This window comes from Brassica rapa, chromosome A09 (genome assembly GCF_000309985.2).
Source record: "Brassica rapa cultivar Chiifu-401-42 chromosome A09, CAAS_Brap_v3.01, whole genome shotgun sequence".
NCBI lineage: Eukaryota > Viridiplantae > Streptophyta > Magnoliopsida > Brassicales > Brassicaceae > Brassica > Brassica rapa.
The window spans coordinates 23,220,078-23,241,964 of record NC_024803.2 but is presented as its reverse complement, the minus strand read 5'-3'; the positions used below and the strand labels follow the sequence as shown (position 1 = coordinate 23,241,964).

The 21,887-nt window shown below is 45.9% G+C and overlaps 2 protein-coding genes across 2 annotated transcripts in view; one reads left to right on the top strand and one right to left on the bottom strand.

Moving 5' to 3' along the window:
* LOC117128145 overlaps positions 1–21,887 on the bottom strand; it is a 734,122-nt gene that overhangs the window by 645,848 nt on the left and 66,387 nt on the right. The window lies entirely within an intron of this gene.
* On the top strand, positions 6,856–8,318 carry LOC117127767. Its single transcript, XM_033278422.1, has 2 exons — positions 6,856–7,108; positions 7,282–8,318. The coding sequence occupies exons 1-2, from the start codon at positions 6,856–6,858 to the stop codon at positions 8,316–8,318; spliced, it is 1,290 nt and encodes a 429-aa protein (XP_033134313.1).

Below are 21,887 nucleotides of genomic sequence, written 5' to 3'. Positions count from 1 at the left end.
CTATTGTTTAATTAGGATGAGTATGAACAGGAGTTTGTGGCTAAAACCATTAAGGCTTGATTCATAAAGACTCCAATAAAAGAGTTCGAAACGGGACTTGGAGTCGGCAATCTTCAAGGCTCGCTTTCGCAAAGAACTCTTGGATATAGGTCAAAAAGAAGTGAACAGAACTTGGTGGCAACCACCATTAAGTTTTGATTCATGGAAGCCTTTCCAATCTTGGTCACTGATCCTCCAAATGGAAGCAGACTTTGACTCAAGAGAGAAAATTAGAGAGAGAGAAACTAGGAACTAACTTTTACCTGCAGCTGCAGATACCTTTCTGAAATCCTTGCATCATGTGATCGATATTCCCAAGGTAAAGCATTCACTTTATATTTATGCTAAGAAATGAAATCAGTAGAGGGGATGTTAGACGTGAATTGATGAGTTGTGTTATGTTAGAAATGGTTGCTAAGCTAGGATATTGCATAGTGTGCTATTCTGATTAGGACTTTTTAAATGTGGTTGCAAAATTGTTGAGGAAAAGATTTCTATGCTTTAAAATCTTAAGTCCCTAATATTTTCAAACCTCTTTCAGAGAGACTGCCTGTATGTTTTGCTTGCGAACAAGCAAAAGGGTAAGTCTGGGAGAGTTGATATACCTTGGATTTGACCCGTTTTCATCCATGGTATATAAGTATTTTACTATATATATATCTATGTTTTCTACTTTTCTAGGAAGAATAATCGATCGATGCGCATCAGTGCTGCCGATCGATACCAGGAGATGCCTCGACAAATGAAGATTAATATCGATCGATGTACACAAGTACCATCGAACGATGTCGAGACATCAGACACGCGACATTTTGGATCCAGCGGACTTAAAACCCAAGGCCAAGCCAAATTACCAAAATGCCCTGACGAGTTTTTAACCTAGTAGATTATATACTGCCTAAGTATTTTGACTGTAGGAGAGCTTTTTGTTACAGGTTTACTTTGAGAGAGAAGAGAGAGTTTGGGAGAGAAGATCACTTGTGATTGGAACTCCTTGTTTCCATTTCTTTTCAACTATACTATGAATTTATATTTCTTCACTGTTATGAATTGCTTTGCTATGTCTGAGTAGTTCACTTATTAGATCCAGGGTTCAGATAGGTTTGTGGGATTAGCCCCAAACTATAGATCTGCATTGTTGTGATATTCATGATAGATTTGTATTCATTGCTTGTTTTAGCCTTGCTAACTTGAACTTGATCATAGGATTGCATACTCAAGCACCCTTGTTATCCCATCCTGACATCTATCTATCATATTAGGACTGGTAGAGAGGGCTAACCGCCAATTTAGTATCTTAATAGGGCATATCATACTCGTGCATAGGCCTGGCTAGAACCCGTCGATCGATGTCCTCAACTGACTATCGGTCGACGTAGGCAAAGGTGTATCGGTCGACGTCCCAATAGGACCATCAATCGACACTCTTTCGTTGTCAACATACTAACCGTTGAGACACGAGATCTAGCTTGTTAACCAGTAAAACATGCGACAGCTGATCACTGAGTTAAGCGGTTGAGCTCTAACATATCATGCATGCAACAAATAGGAATCTATAGGTACTATAATCTCCAACACCTGAATAGTGGCCCTGCATCTAATATCATTTCCAATCAAGTTACATTTACTATTTACTTCGCTTGTTACTATTGTTATTTCATTTAAACATTTACAACTCTTAGAATTAATAAACACTAGATTTAATTGTTCCGTAGCTCCTTGTAGATTCGATCCCTAAGTACTACATTTGAACCTCTTTTGATGAGAGTAACACTCCTTAGAGTAATTTGAGTGGTATCATACGTAGCGAGTGGAAGCAAGCCAAGAAGACTCCTACTTGTTTTCGTCGTAAAATCTCAACGGAAACTCCGATTGAGACGAAACAAAAAGCGTTTCGATGAGGATTCAAACGTGAACGCAAAGGAGGACCTTTCTGAGGCCTTACAGGTCACTACGTAGCGAGTGGAAAGTTGGCTTGAGCTCGGTCACTATGTAGCTACCGAGCCGTGGGCGTGCTCGGTCGCTATGTAGCGACCGAGCTGTGTTCGTGCTCGGTCGCTACGTAACGACCGAGCTGTGTGAGTGCTCGGTCGCTACGTAGCGACCGAGCTGTGTGTGTACTCGGTCGCTACGTAGCGACCGAGCTGTGTGCGTGCTCGGTCGCTACGTAGTGACCGAGCTGTGTGTGTGCTCGGTCGCTACGTAGCGGCCGAGCTGTGTGCGTGCTCGGTCGCTACGTAGCGACCGAGCTTGGCTAGAGCTCGATTGCTGCTTAGCGACCGAGCTTTGTAATCGATTTGCTGCGCTTCCTTTTTCCACGATTAACCTAGGGCTTTTCTGCGGTTTTTGGGAGAACAAGTTTTACCCTTCCGAAATGTCTTCGGAAAACTTGTTTTGGTAAAACCCTTACGCATGGAGATTTCTTTTGTTTGGTAATTAGCCAACCTTACGGGGTTTGATAAGATTTATCGTTTCCCTTCGTGTTTATTGGGAGAAATCACGAGCTTGTTTTAGTGCTCTTCTTGTGGCGGAAGGTCGCGACTAAGTTTTCGATTTTGTTGAACACTACGGCGTTTTGATCATAGGAGCAGTCAGTGCTGCGAGTTTGTCTTTCATATATCCAGACATCGTTTTGATCAAGCGTTTTGTGGCCATGAGTAAGAGTAATCCGTAACCCCCCCTCTTTCTAGCGCCAAACTGTGGGAACCGAAATTCGCTATGTCGATTTACGTTTAAATTATGAAACTAAGAAAACCCTAATTTCCCGGAGGTCCCGGATCTCTGCGAGACCCAACGACGAGTTACCAAATATATGCGGAAATCGTAAAAAGATAACAAAGAGTTTAGAGAAAACAGTTGATCTTATTTCGAGTCCGCGTAAGAGTGTTGCAATCATTACAAGAGATCATAAAATCTTTGGCCGCAAAGGCTCTCAGCGAGTTACGTAGTTCTAGCGGCCTAAAACCTCAAACCTAGTTGAGTCGCAGCTCGATAACAAAAGACGAAAAAGATACAGAAAAGTTTTTTGTTTGATTTCGGACTGAACCTTGTTAAAGGCTGCCTATGTACCCCTTTCGAGGATCAAGCTGAACGTAGTTCAATTGATAGAGCTGGACAAGAGATCGAACTGCCTGGGCGAGTTCGTCTAGTAGTTGAGTGCCAGTCATAGAAACCGAACTTGTCGAGAATAAAGCCTAAAGTTTCTAAGTGCAGAGAATTCTGAGTCCAAAAACAGTCCCCCCCCCCATGCCTCTCGCCTAGGACTTCTTATATACTTGCTCCTAGGCCGGTTTACGCTTTTCCCCTTCTGCTCTTAAGCCGTCATAGCCTAAAAATGGAGATATTCTATTTTTTCCGATCTTCGTAATTATCTTCAAAATTTCGTATTTATCCGCGGAAACTTGACATTGTTTACGCTTTATCAGCTTCTGCATCTTCAACAAAGCTGACCTGCTTCCTGAGAAGCTTGTGAACACTGTCCAGGTTTGCCTTCACCTCATCCATCTGATCATTCCCAAGGATGGTGGCAGATCTTTGTTGGGGTCGAAAACGGTTCCGACGAAGTTAATGTCCAAACCTCCGCAAAAATGAGTGTGAGTATCTTTTTACGAAAGTTATACTTCGTGAAGAATGTCTCAACAAAGAATCTCGCGATAAAACCTTGTTCAAGTTTCGATTAAATCAAATACCGGCTGTCCCAAGCCAACAGACACATATCTAAACCAGCCACGGACAAGCTCGAGTATGGTAATCGGACCACGGACAAGCCAAGCACGATCGCTACGCAGCGACCAAGCACGCACACTGCTCGGTCGTTACGTAGCGACCGAGCTAGAGCCAGGCTTGGTCGCTACGTAGCGACTGAGCTCGAGCCAGGCTCGGTTGCTATGTCGAGACCGAGCGCGCGTCCCGCTTGGTCGCTACGTAGCGATCAAGCTCGAGCTAAGCTCGGTCGCGAGCACTCCCACAGAACGATCGCTATATAGCGACCAAGCTTGTGCACGTTTCGATCGTTACGAAGCGATCGAGCTTTCCCAAACGTTGATACGACACGACTTCATGCATTCTCGTCTACTCTTCAACGCTATCTCCCGAAGATCGTAGCAAACCCATTTCATGTTTCTCGTCATTTGAAGTCATTATTTTACGATAAAAACCACGGAAAGTTTGTTTTTATCGAAAGAAGCCGTAATAAACGTTTCGAGTCAAAAGACGGCCCAAAGAGGCCTAAGACGTGACTTGAAGCCCACTTACGATTTCCTAACCAAAAGCCTGTAAACCGTAGGACGGTCTATGCTTGGTTCGCAAGGAAAGATAAATATCAAGTTTCCGCGGATAAATACGAAGTTTTGGAAGATAATTACGAAGATCGGGAAAAATGGAATATCTCCATTTTTTAGCTATGACGGCTTAAGGGCAGAACGGGAAAAGCGTAAACCAACCTAGGAGCGAGTATGTAAGGAGTCCTAGACGAGAGGCACAAAGGAGAACTTTTTTCAGAGGAAACTTAGAACTTAGAGAAATTAGGCAACTTTCCGTTTTTGTTATTTCGAGCTGCGACTCAACTAAGTTTTGCTGTCTTAGGTTGTTAGAACTAGGATCTCGCCGACAGCTCTCATAGACGAGGCTTTTACCTGGTTGTAACGCTCATACGCGAATTCAGAATAAGACTCATTTTTCCCTTTTTACGATTTCTTATATTTTCATCGTTGTTATCTCGTGTTCTGATTGCTTGGCGTGTGGTATTAGCAGATATCCGAAAACTCTGGAAAAATAGGGTTCTCTTACTTTCCTAATTTAAACGGAAATCGGCAGTGCGAATTTCGGTTCCCATAGTTTGGCGCTAGAAAGAGGGGGGATAGAGATCAATCTAACTCTCAGCCACAACACGCTCAACCAGACATGTCAACTGACGACGCAGACAACGTGCAAACTCCTCTCAACGGAGGAAGCGACACTAATCTCCACACTCCAGCAGTGGATGTCTCGGCGGCCAACGCACCAGCCAACGCCGCAACGCCCAAGGAGTTTAAAAAGATGTTCGCCACCTTTGAAAAAAGGTCGGAAGAACAGGATAAGCTCGTGAACACCTTGACCAAACAGGTTGAAACCTTAACGGCAAGGATTCGAGCAATCCATCCCCGCGGAACCACGAAGGTTCGCGGGAAAAGACTCGACTTCGCAACCCCACTCGACAGGCCTGGAACATCACGGGAACGGCCTTCACGCTAAAACCCTAGCGAAACATCCCCTGCCGAGAAAAGGAACTCTGAGAGTCCTCCACCCCTCCCCGGAAAGTTTTTTTTTATCGAAAGAAGCCGTAATAAACGTTTCGAGTCAAAAGACGGCCCAAAGAGGCCTAAGACGTGACTTGAAGCCCACTTACGATTTCCTTACCAAAAGCCCGTAAACCGTAGGACGGTCTATACTTGGTTCGCAAAGAAAGATAAATATCAAGTTTCCGCGGATAAATACGAAGTTTTGGAAGATAATTACGAAGATCAGGAAAAATGGAATATCTCCATTTTTTAGCTATGACGGCTTAAGGGCAGAAGGGGAAAAGCGTAAACCGGCCTAGGAGCGAGTACATAAGGAGTCCTAGACGAGAGGCACAAAAGGAGAACTTTTTTCAGAGGAAACTTAGAACTTAGAGCAATTAGGCAACTTTCCGTTTTTGTTATTTCGAGCTGCGACTCAACTAAGTTTTGCTGTCTTAGGTTGTTAGAACTAGGATCTCGCCGACAGCTCTCATAAACGAGGCTTTTCCCTGGTTGTAACGCTCATACGCGAATTCAGAATAAGACTCATTTTGCCCTTTTTACGATTTCTTATATTTTTATCGTTGTTATCTCGTGTTCTGATTGCTTGGCGTGTGGTATTAGCAGATATCCGGGAACTCTGGAAAAATAGGGTTCTCTTACTTTCCTAATTTAAACGGAAATCGACAGTGCAAATTTTGGTTCCCATAGTTTGGCGCTAGAAAGAGGGGGGATAGAGACCAATCTAACTCTCAGCCACAACACGCTCAACCAGACATGTCAACTAACGACGCAGACAACATGCAAACTCCTCTCAACGGAGGAAGCGACACTAATCTCCACACTCCAGCAGTGGATGTCACGGCGGCCAACACACCAGCCAACGCCGCAACGCCCAAGGTGTTTAAAAAGATGTTCGCCACCTATGAAAAAAGGCCGGAAGAACAGGATAAGCTCGTGAACACCTTGACCAAACAGGTCGAAACCTTAACGGCAAGGACTCGAGCAAACCGTCCCCGCGGAACCACGAAGGTTCGCGGGAAAAGACTCGACTTCGCAACCCCACTCGACAGGCCTGGAACATCACGGGAACGGCCTTCACGCCAAAACCCTAGCGAAACATCCCCTGCCGAGAAAAGGAACTCTGAGAGTCCTCCACCCCCCCCCCCCCCCCCCCCCGCAAAGGGGTTGGAGGTTAACGAAGTCGCGCACGTCGACTTGGATCCCAGCGACGTCTCTACCAAAGTATGATGGTACGACTGATCCTAAAGCGCACCTTCAGCCTTTCCACATCACGATGGGAAGGGCCAGACTGAAGGACAGCGAAAAAGATGTCGGCTACTACCGTCTATTCGTCGAGAATCTAGAAGGAGCAGCCTTCGAATGTTTCGGACGCCTTAAGCGAAACTCTATCGGAAGTTTCCGACAGCTCACATCAGAATTTCTCAAGCAATACTCTATGTTCATAGATAGAGAAACGTCCGATGTCGACCTCTAGAGTCTGTCCTAGAGGGAAGACGAACCCCTCCGCAAGTTCATAAGGCGGTTCAAGCTGGTGATGTCCAGGGTTAGCGGGATAAGCGACAAAGTGGCCATTGACGCGCTTAGAAAGACGGTCTGGTCCAAGTTGAAATTTAGAAAATGGTTAACCCTCGACAAACCGCGGACGATCCAAGACGCCCTCCACAAGGCAACGGACTACATCATAATCGCAGAGGAAATGAAAGTCTTGTCGCAAAAGCATAAGTCGACAAAACCGTCCTCGAAAGATGTAGACCTTAAGACAAAAAAGAAAAGCTCTCGTAACACAAGTACGTCCATCATGAGGGAGAAGAACTCCAAGAGGCGCATAACTACGCGATCAGTTCGGATCAAGGTCGAACCACGGGTAATACATGGACTCACAATCAAGGATACGAAGAATATACCTTATGCGAGTTCCACCAGTCCCGATGACACTCCACGACTAACTGCAAAGTCTTAGGAGCGAGATTAGCCGCAAAGCTACTAGTTGGAGATCTCTCCGAAGTAACCAGCATAAAATATCTCAACCTTGAGACCGATCGCCCCCCAAAGACGGACAAGAATCCGCCCCCAGAGAAGTCCCCTCAAAGAAACCAATCCGGAGATAAACGTGGAAGAAGGCCGGACGACAAAGGAAACGATAACAATCGTCGCAGAGTCAACATGATCATCGGAGGATTGCAATATTGCATCGACACGGTTTCGGCCATCAAGGCTTACCAACGGAAGGCCGAATCAAGTGCAAACTGGCCTACGTGGTCTCCTCCCCGAGATGGTCAAAGTAACTCGATAACTTTTACAAAGGACGAAGCTGGCGGAATCGATCAACCTCACTGCGATCCACTCGTCATAGATATTGTTATACGAGATCTGGAATTCGGGAGAGTCCTCATCAACACGGGAAGCACAGTCAATGTTATCTTCCGCGACACTCTCAATCGGATGAACATCGAACTCGGGGAAGTAACTCCAACGCCAAAACCACTTACGGGTTTTTTGGGCGAAGTATCGATGACTCTCGGATCTATCCATCTGCCAGTCATGGCCAAGGGGATCACAAAAAACGTCCATTTTGCGGTGGTCGATCATCCTGCCATCTACAATGTGATCATGGGAACCCCATGGCTCAACGCCATGAAAGCCGTTCCATCTACATACCACCTTGGCGTCAAATTCCTGATCCAGAGCGGAGTCGCAGCCATCTGGGGTTGTCAAAAACAGTCGCGGCTTTGCTTCCTCGCAGAGCTTAAGTTGAGGCAAATCCCGACTTCTGCAATGGCAACTCGCAAGCGCACAAAGTTAGCTCAGCCTTCTGCCGAAAACACTTCAAAAAAAGATGATTCGATATCGTCTGCTGACGCGAATGTTTCGGACATCGAAACTCAGCACGATTCCGAAGTCGACACTACGACTCAACTGGAAAACCCGGACAAAAAAATTGACCCTGCCACGGTTACCACGATCAAGGCGGTCAGAAAGGCGACAACCGCCGAGTAAGAATATTCGCGGCATAAAACAGAACTACGAGATGGCTTGATCCTCGAAATAGGTACGTAGGCAGCTCGTCAAAAAAACGAGTTCAGGTATCCCCCTCTCTAAAAAGGGGGGGGGGAGGAGTGGGTACGTATACTCGTATACTCCCATGTTTTAAAAGATGCATCATTGTAATCGATTTTTTAAAAACTTTACTACAATACACATTTTTTCTTTTTTCTGAACAGTTATGCTCCAATTAACGCAAAAAGTCTTAGGACACGCTTAAAATGTCTACAAACATTAGACTCTTGTTAACGGCCTTATCTGGCCCAAATTGTAAAGCCTTCATTCTTCAGCACCTAAAATAAACGTATAGTATTCGAAACAACTGCGAGACGTCGCCAAGTTAAAATTTGAAACTCTACAAACAACTGTCCGAACGCGACCATAAAAACCCGACAAATATTTACACCCTGTTCGTTGATTGGCCCCGACGAACACGCCAGCCGTCTTAAACAAATGCAACCCGATCACTCTTTTGATCCTCGAACATCCAACATAAGGATAAAAGCGCGGTACAAAAAAAATATCCGAAATTTTGGTCTAGCACTTCCAGTTAGCTTAAAAATTGTCACTGGAAAGATGCTCGATTTGTGCCACACAAGTCGTATAAGCCGAGAACCTATCGCGGACTTTAAATCAGTACGAATCAGGTAGAAATCGCAACATAAAAATCGATAGCCGGCTAGTCACCGCACAAACCTTAAAACCGAGAGTAAACCTAGGTCTTGCCCTAAACCCATCGCATTGGTTTCTAACATCTCAAGACATGATATCTAAAAAGTGATACGAGATCCTAAAACATGTCTCTCCGTTCATATCTTAACGTTCCCGAAAGTTCAAAAGAATAAATAATTTTTACGAAAATTCACGTCTCGAATAAACCAACAGATTGAACGTCTCAAAGAAATTAAATATGAGACGACAACTCATGTTTACTTTAAACCCACTCAAAACAAAGTAGCTCAAACAAACCTCCGTTTTATATATAAACAGCATAGCGGTAGGGATTCAAAGCCACCAACGGCCAGTCCCGATAAAGATAAAAGCGGCCAAAACAGGCCCATACAAAGTTAAAAAGCCACACTTGGCCGGACATAGATAAACGAAGGCCACACTCGGCCACAAATACAAGATAGGGGAAACACTTTTTCCAATCAAACCTCACCTCTCTCAGATCGAAGTTAAAATTCCCAGTCAAGGAAGCTCTGAATGCATCCGCGGGATAGTTCACCTCCTCATCGTCACCATCGAACTCGGTCGTGGCCTCTCCGGTATCGGGAGAGACCGGGACGGTATCCCATAATCCTTGGATCCTCGTCGATCGGGGGAATGAGCGTCTCAGCATGGGCATGGTCTTTCATGCCATTTTTCATGACCCTCATTTCCTCCTCGAAAACGTAGTCTTCCACCTGCGTCTTCCAAAGATTCCCGACTGAACCGCGACACTCACGGTAATCACCCACTAAGGTGTAAGCATCCTTGAGGTTCCCGTACTCAGTCTGGAACTGAGAGGCACGACTCTTCATCATCTCGACGATCTCCCTCTTACCCTTCTGTTGCGCTCGACGAACGGCCCTCTCGTGATCTCGAGCGAGTTTTGAGTCTCGCTCCGACATCTCGCTTTGCATACGAACAAGATCCTTCTCCACCTTCTCTTCTTTGAAGCGATAGACCATGCATGGCCTCTATATGGCTCGCCTCAAGGGCTGAGCTAAGCATGTTCAGACCCTGCAGAATCAACTAACATGTTTAGACGGGAAAAGGAACATATAGATATATCGGCAAAATTCTTAAAAGGAGAAGCCAACCTCATAAATCGGGATCCTAATGCATATAGATACAAATGGTCCAATGGGAGCTTTATTGGAAACATTCCTTTAATGAATTTCCTTGGAACTTCTATAGTAAGATCTCTTTCTACCATACTAGCCATTATGGTTATCATAATGTATAAAGATACAAGTGAAACTAAAATATGCCCATGGTTATCTAATTGGCGCGCATAAGGAATAGTCGGAGCTTCTTCGGTGGATACCTCTTGGTCCTGTTTGGTCCCACCCGTTTCTGAGGTTCCTTTCAGTTTCTTAGTAAAAATGGGTGATGGTATTCTACCTAAATAGTAGCCACAGGTAATAAATAAGAAAATACTAAAGATTTGAGTCATAGAATTTCTCAATTCTGACACAAGGAACTTATACTTATTAGATCTAATAAGTACATTAGACCTAATAGAATTATTTTGCTGTATCCAGACTAATACCAATTGATGATGCGAGATCTTTCCACAACAACCTTCGACCTTCCCATTTCGTCTATAGACGAGGGTCAAAACCCGCGGGCAAACCGGAAAAGAAATCATCAAAGTCTGGCAGAGGAGCCTCTCTCATATCGCTCCCATCACCATAGGCAAGGTCTGGGTCCCATCCCGGAAGGATGGAATCGTCCACGGAAAACTCTATATCGCCAAGGTCAATATCCTTACCCTTCGAGGAACTCAAGCCAGTCTCACCCGTGGGAGTAACACAAAAACTCGGAGCGTCAGGCTCGGAATCGCTGTCTGTTTCCGCACCCGATGCAAGGCCGGGATGCGCAAAGCTCAACGCCTTTTGGACCCTCTTCGGCGAAAAAGAGGTCCAGAAAAACAGACCGTTCCTGAGAAGATCCCTCACTATGATCGTGTCTTCAGGAAACAGGGCGATCGGATTGATGAAGGGACGATCGTTCGGCTGACTCCGGAACAACGGGATGCAACTCTCTTCGACGAACGCAGCTCTAATACGGACAAAGAAGAAAAATTTCTTCCACTAGTTGAAGTTGGAAAGAAACCCCTTGACTACCGACATGAAATTCCGAGGGACCAATCGGTACTTATCCGTCTTCGAAATAATCTGCAACCCGAAGAGCGCTTCGAAGTGGTCGACGGTAAGAGAGAGACCGGCTCGTAGCTCAAGATCATGACGCCAATAAGGTGCTGGATACTGATGGGGTTCAGCTGAGTTATCGATACCTCAAAGCGATCCAGCACGCGGACGATGATTTCAGGAATCGGAAACCACAAGCGGCAGCGCACAATGAATGCCTCGTAACAAGTAAAGTAACCCTCCGGTGGACTACTAGGACGCTCCCCGTGACGAGGAATCCGAAATTCCACCGTATCCAGAATTCGGTAGAACAACCACACGGTCCAAAGAAAATCGCAAGTGCTCCTGCTCGGCACACCAGCTTCGATCGAACGATGGTTCATAACGGGGAACATTTTCTCGTTTGTAATCAGCCAACGTTTTGGGTTGTGCAGCTTCATCTACAGGTAAGGTAGTACCTATAGCAGTAGCATCAGGCTCAGGGATTGCTGCCCCCTGAGCATCTATTCTCTCACCTGCTGCATTACGCAGATGACCCTCCTGGTCATGTAGGTCTCCATTGTTGTCACGTACAAGTACCAAAGACGCAACCATGTCTCGCGGCTCAGTATCGATCGATGTTCGAGATGGAATGTCGATTGATGTCGGGTGGATGATTTTGTCGACAGGGGTGAGCGAGAATCGGTCGACAGGACTGGTGTCTGGGTAGACAGTGATTGAATAGAATCGAGCGACACAGAGGTGTTGTTGTCTGTCGATAAGGAGCGCGCCTCCTTCCGGATCGAGCGTTCTAAACTTGCAGGATCTCGTGAAAATAGCAGTTGAGTTTCCTTGTTGCTTATGGTACTGTTGGGCATGTACCTCAAAATACAAGAAAAATTTATTTTAGAAACTTAACAAAAATTAGAAAAATAGGCGATAAAAGCTCCCCGACAACGGCGCCAAATTTGATACCACTCAAATTACCCTAAGGAGTGATTTCTACTCTCTCAAATAAGAGGTCAAGGCTCTTAATCAAATCTTATAGTATAAAGGATGTCAAACCAGTTCTAAGTGATTCTAAAGCAAAGGGAATGCAAGACCATGCTTAATCTAAATGCTATCAATTGGTGAGATGATTTTGAACAAGAATACTACTAAAATGCAATAAAGAACAAAGGTTTCTCTTTTAATGAGATGGAAGAACTCATGGGCTAAGGGAATTGACCTTGGGTGATCAAGTTTCAATCTAAAGGTGACAGCTTTCAATCAATCTATCAACCTTATGCCTAGACACAATCCTAAACAAACTCTATCTCTAGATGAATGCTCATTCACTAAGATAACTCAACCATCAAATCTCTTTGGTTGAATATTATCTAAGCAATCATTAATATCAAGTCCAATAGTCATCTTAACACCTTTAACAACAAATCTCTTTGGTAAAGAATGTTTAAAACTTAGGAGAGTTGGTTCAGGCATTTCATCAAACACCTTTCGGGTATGAAATTCCTAGAGCTCAACAGTAGAGAGACCAACTCTAAAATAGCATTAAAAGCACTCTACTAGAAAGGAACAAGATAGATCTATACTAAAACACCTTAGATCTAGCTTAATCACCCTTAGTCTCCCTAACCCATGAATCCAAAAGTGGATTACTCTCAAACCCATGAAGGATTTTAGCTTAATCATGTGAAGAAGGCAAAATAAGAACTTAAGATCAGATAAGAACACAAGAACAAGATGATGATTTGATTTAAGATGAGAACTTTCACCAAAAAGGTTTGTGTTTCTTAAGATATTCAAAAAGTATTTATACTAGGCATGGAAGCCCTTAAAATAACAAGGAAAATGACCAAAAAACCCTTAAAATATGATGGAACTCGACCAGGACAAGCTGGTACCCGGGAAGAGAGAGGCTCGACCAACCTGGGTGGCTAGGCCGGGTATGTAGATCGTGCGGGTGCTTCATGCCGGGTGGTCGAGGCCGGGTATGTAAATCGTGCGTGTCCTTCAGGCCGCGTGCTTCAGGCCGGGTACGTAAATCATCTCTCCCTTGTTCGGAACCCGTGCTGGTGTTTCAGGTCGCGTGTGCCAGGCCGGGTACGTCAAGCGTCTCACCCTTGTTCAGAACCCGTGCGGGTGCTTCAGGCCGGGTGTGCCAGGCCGGGTACGTTCCTGACTCTCCCTTGTTTAGAACCCGTGTGGGTGCTTCAGGCCGCATGTGCCAACTCGGGTGGGGACTCAGCCAGCTTCACTTTTACTTTGTTTTGCCTTGGCCACACTTCATTCTTCACTTCTTTTGGGTTTTAATGCTCCCAAACACCTCAAATCACACCATAGAATTGTTGGGGTCAAAATCGGTCACGACGGAATCAATGTCTGAAAGTCCGTAAATATCAGCATGAACGTTTTTATGAAAAGTAATCTTCGTAAGGATATCTTTACGAAGAGCCTTGCTGTAAAATCTTGTTCAAATCTCAATCGAACCACTAAATATTGATTGTCCGAAGGCAACATACATGTATCCAATCGGCCGCAGACAAGCTCGAGTAAGGCAATCGGTCCGTGTACAAGCCAAGCTCGTTCGATACATGGCGACCAAGCATGCACACAGCTCGGTCGCTCCGTAGCGACCGAGCCCAAGCCCGAGCCTAGCTCGGTTGCTATGTAGCGATCGAGCACGCGTACTACTCGGTTGCTACGTAGCGATCGCGCTCGAGCCAAGCTCGGTCGCTACGAGCACGCGTACTACTCAATCGCTACATAACGACGGAGCACGGGTACTGCTTGGTCGCTACATAGCGACCGAGCACGCGTACTGCTCTGTCGCTACGTAGCGACCGACCACGCGTAGTGCTCGGTAGCTACGTAGCGCCGAGCTCGAGCCAAGCTTGGTCGCTACGTAGTGACCGAGCTCGGAACCAAGCTTGGCACTACGTAGTGACCGGGCACATGCATTTTTGATTGTTACGAAGGGATCGAGCTTTCTCAAAACGTCGACACGATGCGAATCCATGCATTCTCGTCTACTATTTAATGCTATCCTCCGAAGACCGTAGCTGAACAATTTCATGTTTCTCGTCACTCGAGGTCATCGATCAAACTTTACAATAAAAACCACGGAAAGTTCATTTTTATCGAAGAAACCATAATAAACGTTTCGAGTCAAAGGACGGCCCAAAGAGACCTAAGACGTGACTCGAAGCCCACTTACGATTTCTTAACCAACAGCCCATAAGCCGTATGACAGTTTATGCTTGGTTCGTAAGGAAAGATAAATGTCAAGTTTCCGCGGATAAATATGAAGTTTTCGAAGATAATTACGAAGATCAGGAAAAATGGAATATCTCCATTTTTAGGGTATGAAAAGTTAAGGGCTGAAGGGGAAAATGTAAACCGACCTAGGAGCGAATATATAAGGAGGCCTAGGCGAGAGGCATGAAGGAAAACTTTTACACAGCAAAATTAGCACTTAGAGCAATTAGGCAACTTTCCGTAATTGTTATTTCGAGCTGCGACTCAATTAGGTTTACCCGTCTTAGGGTTGCTAGAAATAGGAATTTCGCTGAGAGCTCTAGAGCCCATGCTTATACCTTGTTGTAAACGCTCATACGCAAATTCGGAATAAGACTTCTCTTTGCTCTCTTTTTACGATTTCTTATACTTTATCGTTGTTATATCGTGTTTTGATTGCTTGGCATGTGGTATTAGCAGATATCCGGGACCTCTGGGAAACTAGGGTTCTCCTACTTTCCTAATTTAAACGGAAATCGACAGTACGAATTTCGGTTCCACAGTTTGGCGCTAGAAGGAGAGGGGTACGGATCAATCTCACTCTCATCCCCAAAACGCTCGATCAAAAAAATGTCTGGAAATACGAAAAACAAAATCGCATTTCGCAATAACGCTGGTAAGACAACCCCAGCCGCCACTGCGCCTATGACCAACGCCTACGCAAACGCCACAGTTCTTGAGAAAATTGAAAACCTTGATGCAACTTTTCGCCGCAAGAGTACAATGAAACAAGCTCGCAATTTCTCTTTCTAAACATAAAGGGAAACAATAAATCTTATCGAACCCCATAAGTTTGGCTCATCTCAGAGCAAAAGAAGTCTCAATGCGTAAGGGTTTTACCAAAACACATTTTCCGAAAACTTTTCGGAAGGGTAAAACTTGTTCTCCCAAAAACCGCAGAAAACCCCTAGGTTAACCGCGGAAAAAGGAAGCGCAGCAAATCGATTACACAGCTCGGTCGCTACGTAGCGATCGAGCTCTAGCCAAGCTCGGTCGCTACGTAGCGACCGAGCACGCACAAGGCTCGTTTGCTATGTAGCGACCAAGCTCCAGCCAAGATCGGTCGCTACGTAGCGAACGAGCACGCACACAGCTCGGTCGCTACATAGCACCCAAGCTCCAGCCAAGCTCGGTCGCTACGTAGCGACCGAGCACGCACACAGAAAGGTCCTTCTTTGCGTTTTCCTTTGAATCCTCATCGAAACGCTTTTCCTTTCGTCTCAATCGGAGTTTCCGTTGAGATTTTACAAAGAAAACAAGTAGGACTCTTCTTGACTTGCTTCTACTCGCTACGTAGCGACCTGTCAGACCTCCACTCGCTATATAGTGACCTGTCAGGCCTCAGAAAGGTCCTCCTATGCGTTCTCTTTTGAATCCTCATCGAAACGCTTTTCATTTCGTGTCAATTGGAGTTTCCGTTGAGATTTTATGACAAAAACAAGTAGGACTCTTCTTGGTTTTCTTCTACTCGCTACGTAGCGACCTGTCAGACCTCCACTCGCTACATAGCGACCTGTCAGGCCTCAGAAAGGTCCTCCTTTACGTTCTCTTATAATCCTCATCGAAACGCTTTTCGTTTCGTCTCAATCAAAGTTTCTGTTGAGATTTTACGACGAAAACAAGTAGGACTCTTCTTGGCTTACTTTTACTCGCTACATAGCGACCTGTCAGACCTCTAGCTCGCTACATTGTCAGGCCTCAAAAAGCTCTTCCTTTGTGTTTTCTTTTGAATCCTGATACAAATTTCGTTTTGTCTCAATCAGAGTTTCCATTGAGATTTTACGACGAAAACAAGTAAGACTCGTCTAAACTTCTTCGCTTGCTCCTACTCTCCCTTACCTCCATCTTTATGTTCTCCTTCAAATCTCGATCGAAACTGTAATACCCCATCTAGAAAAAAAAGAGTTCAGAATAGTATCGATGGGACGTAGAGTCATAAAAATTTGACTATAGTTTAATGATGTGGTGCAATGTCATTAAATATTTGGATTAATTAATCATGCTTAAAAGAAAAAGGACGAAAAAAACGTGTCAAGGAAGAAGAAGAGAAAGTGATGACTAATTTGATATTCATGCACAAATGCATGCATACGTGTTAAAAGAAGGAAGCAAGAAAAGAGTCAACTGATAAATCATTTTAATGAGTATGTGGCCTGGTTATAGAAAAAACAGGTAATGCCTTGAAAGATAATCATGATCTAAACGTGGCTCAGAGAGAATGATGCACCAAGGTTTAGTCATATTATTTTTAATATGGCCAAATGGAGAGTGTGACAACTGTCACCATATTACACATCAAAGTTGACTATAAAAGGAGATGGACTTTCTCCATTTCAGAAAACTTAATGTTGGGGTCAAAAACGGTTACGACAAATTTAACATTCAAAACGTCCGAAGAAGAAAATAAGAGTTTCTCCGAAGAGTACTTTTCGAAATAGATTCTTCCTTACGAAAGAGCTTCGCGGAAGAAAGAATCGAGATATCCGACGAAAGCTCGAAACAGGTTGTTACGCAGCGACCGAACGTCCGTCCCGCTCGGTCGCTACGTAGCGACCGAGCTCAGCCAAGCTCGGTCGCTACGTAGCGACCGAGCGATCGTCCCGCTCGGTCGCTACGTAGCGACCAAGCTCGAGCCAAAGCTCGGTCGCTACGTAGCGACCGAGCTCAGCCAAGCTCGGTCGCTACGTAGCGACCGAGCTCGAGCCAAAGCTCGGTCGCTACGTAGCGACCGAGCGATCGTCCCGCTCGGTCTCTACGTAGCGACCGAGCTCGAGCCAAAGCTCGGTCGCTACGTAGCGACCGAGCGATCGTCCCGCTCGGTCGCTACGTAGCGACCGAGCGCTCCTCCCGCTCGGTCGCTACGTAGCGACCGGGCTCGAGCCAAAGTTCGGTCGCGATGTAGCGATTGAACCTTTCCGAACATCGATACGACACCAGTCCTTGCATTCTCGTCAAACCTTCGAATACTATCTCCCGAAGACCGTAGCAAGCTCAATCCATGTTTCCCGCTATTCTAATTCATCGATCAAACTTCGCGGATCCGAAACCGCGGAAAACTCGTAGTAAACGTATCGAGTCGGAAGACGGCCCAAAGGGACCTAAAACACGACTCAAGGCCCATCTATCGAGTCGGAAGACGGCCCACAGCATGGTTCACGCTTGGCCCACGAGGAAGGATAAATGTCAAGTTTCCGCGGATAAATACGGAAGTTTTGGAGATAATTGTGAAGATCGGGAAAAACGGAATATCTCCATTTTTTGCTACGACGGCTTAGGGGCAGAAGAGTAAAAGCGTAAACCGACCTTGGAGCTAGTATATAAGGAGTCCTAGGCGAGGAGCAGAGGAGAGAACTTTTTCAGAGCAAACTTAGCACTTAGAGCGATTTAGGCAACTTTCCGTTTTTGTTATTTTGAACTGCGACTCAATTAGGTTTAGCCGTCTTAGGGTTGCTAGAACTAGGAATCTCGCCGACAGCTCTCGAGCCCAGGCTTATACCTTGTTGTAACGCTCATACGCAGATTCGGAATAAGATCTACTTTGCTCTCTTTTTCGATTTCTTATTTTTATCGTTGTCATTCTCGTGTTCTGATTGCTTGACGTGTGGTAATTAACAGATATCCGGGTCCTCTGGGAAGTTAGGGTTTTCCTAGTTTCCTTATTTAAACGGAAATCGACAGTGCGAATTTCGGTTCCCACAGTTTGGCGCTAGAAGGAGGGGGACTTACGGATCAATCTAACCCGCAAAAACAACTCAACGATCAGGAACGACATGCGGGATTCGACGTGCGCGAATGTCATCTCGTTCAAGGGGGGAGAAACGGTCGATCGAGCCAAACCTCGGAACGATCTCCTTGTTATCGAGTTGACGATTCGAGATATCGACGTCGCTAGAGTATTAATCGATACCGGAAGCTCGGCCGATATCATCTTCAAAGACACTCTTGAAAAGATGGGGATCAGTCAATCCGAGATCGCAAAATGCCCAAGCCCACTGCTAGGGCTTTCGGGGGAAACGACCATGGCCTATGGATCGATTAGACTCGCTGTCAAAGCCGGAACCGTGACAAACATCACAGAGTTTCTAGTCGTTGACCGCCCCGCGTCTTACAACGTTATCATGGGAACGCCATGGCTGAACACCATGCGCGCAATCCCATCAACCTACCATCTTTGCCTCAAGTTCCCGACCCCCAACGGAGTCGAGGTAATCTGGGGAAATCCAAGAGTTTCACAGTCTGTTTCGCCGCGGAACTAAAACGAAAGAGACCGATCCACGAAATTGCTCCTAAGAGAGCGGAGAAAAAGACCTCCAGCAAAGATACGCGAAGTCAGGATTCAGCGGAATTCTTCTGGCAATCTCGTATCTTCGCAGCTCTAGACGAAAAACGCGAGCCAACTTGTGAACCCGTGGTAACAATCTGTCTCGACGAAGCCTTCCCAGAACGCTGCGTCGAGATTGGAGCCAATCTCCACGAGCCTCTAAAGACAGAACTCATAACCTGTCTTAAAAAGAACCTTAACACTTTCGCATGGGCTGCGGAAGACATGCCAGGAATTGACATTAACATAACGTGTCACGAGCTGAATATCGATCCAACATTCAAACCCGTCAAACAGAAAAGACGGAAGCTGGGACCCGAACGTGCTACCGCGGTAAACGATGAGGTCGAAAAACTGCTTAAAGTTGGGTCGATAACAGAGGTAAGATACCCGGACTGGCTCGCCAACCCCGTAGTAGTCAAAAAGAAAAACGGGAAATGGCGAGTTTGCGTAGATTTTACCGACCTAAACAAGGCATGTCCAAAGGATAGCTTCCCTCTACCACATATCGATCGATTGGTAGAAGCAACGGCGGGCAACGAACTCTTATCCTTCATGGATGCTTTCTCAGGCTATAATCAAATTAGGATGAATCCCGACGATCGTGAGAAGACTGCGTTCATTACCGATCGCGGAACCTATTGTTATGAGGTAATGCCCTTCGGCCTCAAAAACGCTGGAGCAACTTACCAACGACTCGTGAACCGAATGTTCTCCAAACAACTCGGAAAAACGATGGAAGTTTATATTGACGACATGCTTGTCAAATCCCTCAAAGCAAGAGATCACGTGTCACATCTCGAAGAATGCTTTGCACAACTAAACTCCCATAACATGAAGCTCAACCCGACGAAATGTAGATTCGCCGTGGCATCAGGAGAATTCCTCGGCTACTTGGTGACCAACCGCGGTATCGAAGCAAATCCAAAACAGATCAACGCTCTAATCGAGATGGCTTCGCCGAAGAATAAACGGGAAGTCCAAAGACTGACCGGCAGAATCGCAGCACTTAACCGATTTATTTCACGATCAACAGATAAGTGCCTGCCCTTCTACGACGTCCTGCGAGGGAATAAAAAGTTCGAATGGACGGAAGAGTGCGAAAACGCCTTCCAACAGCTGAAGCGTTATTTAGCTACTCCTCCAGTCCTCGCAAAACCCGTGGAAGGGGAGCCTTTATTCTTATACATCGCGGTATCGGCAACAGCCGTAAGCGGAGTCCTGATCAGGGAAGAACGCGGGGAACAGAGACCTATTTTTTACATAAGCAAAACCTTGCTCGATGCCGAATCTAGGTATCCGTTGATGGAAAAATTGGCATGCGCGGTCGTAACATCGGCCCGAAAACTACGACCATATTTCCAATCCCACACGATTGTTATCCTAACGACTTTTCCCTTACGGACAATTTTGCATAGCCCAAGTCAATCAGGCCGATTGGCCAAGTGGGCGGTCGAGTTGAGCGAGTATGACATCGAATACCGACCAAGGACGAGCGCAAAGTCACAAGTGCTCGCAGACTTTTTGGTCGAACTTCCAGCGGGAGCAATAACCAACGAAGAACCAAATTCCACCTGGCTCCTCCACGTCGACGGATCCTCATCCAAGCAAGGATCGGGTATCGGGATCCGTCTCACATCTCCAACGAGCGAGATCCTGGAACAATCGTTCAGACTGGAATTCCATGCCTCAAACAACGAGGCCGAATACGAAGCATTGATCGCAGGTCTACGTTTGGCTCACGGCTTAAAAATACGTAATCTCCACGCTTACTGCGACTCCCAGTTAGTGGCCAGTCAATTCAGCGGAGAATATGAAGCCAGAGACGAACGGATGGACGCGTACCTCAAACTGGTCCAAGGTCTAGCTCAAGACTTCGACTGTTTCGCCCTTACCCGGATCCCCCGTTCCGAGAATGTCCAGGCGGACGCCCTCGCGGCCTTAGCATCAAGTTCCGATCCAGGACTCAAAAGGGTAATTCCGGTCGAATTCATCGAACATCCGAGTATCGGACCGCCAGTCGTTGTCAATCTCATAGAGGGTCAAGACGACGAGGAAGAAGAGATTACGATACCACCACCATCGGAGCAATCCGATTACGGTTGTGATACCCCATGGCTTCAGACGATTCGAGACTACATTATCGACGGGCAACTGCCCGCCGAAAAATGGTCAGCTCGCAAGATCCGAACACAAGCCGCACGCTACGTAACAGTGGACGGCGAAATCTACAAGTGGAGATTCTCCGGACCGCTCCTGACGTGCCTGGAAGGAGAAAAGGCGAGGAAAGTGATGGAGGAAATACATTCCGGCTCATGCGGCAACCATTCCGGCGGAAGATCACTAGCCGTGAAAATCAAACGCCACGGATACTATTGGCCAACAATGATCGGAGATTGCGAGAAATTCGCACGAAAATGCGAAAAATGCCAAAGGCATGCGCCAACTATCCGACAACCAGCCGAAGTTCTTTCCTCCATCACATCGCCCTATCCCTTTATGCGCTGGGCCATGGATATTGTCGGACCTCTGCATAATTCAAAGCAAAAGCGTTTCCTTCTAGTGCTTACCGATTTCTTCTCAAAATGGGTAGAAGCCGACTCGTACGCGAGTATAAAAGACGTCCAAGTCGAGAATTTCGTATGGAGAAACATCATCTGTAGGCATGGAGTTCCTTACGAAATTGTAACCGATAATGGGTCTCAATTCATTTCCATCCGATTCGAGGCATTCTGCGAAAAGTGGAAGATACGACTCAACAAGTCAACTCCCAGATATCCGCAGTGCAACGGACAGGCTGAAACAATCAACAAGACCATTCTCGACGGACTGAAGAAACGCTTGGAGGCCAAAAAAGGTAGATGGGCCGACGAACTCGAGAGAGTCCTCTGGTCTCACCGTACCACCCCAAGGCGAGCAACGGGAGAAACTCCCTTCGCCTTGGTATACGGCACGGAGTGCATGATTCCCACGGAAGTAGAATTTCCCGGTGTTCGAAGAAGGTTCTTACCCGAACGAGAGGAACTCAACAATGCTATGCTCTTGGACGATCTCGACCTCATTAACGAA

Bases quoted from the DNA above. Each gene is read 5' to 3' on its own strand.
- LOC117127767 (XM_033278422.1), top strand. From the start codon at position 6,856: ATGTCCAGGGTTAGCGGGATAAGCGACAAAGTGGCCATTGACGCGCTT. The intron at 7,109-7,281 runs GTACGTCCATCA...GCAAAGTCTTAG, and splicing joins GAAAAGCTCTCGTAACACAA to GAGCGAGATTAGCCGCAAAG.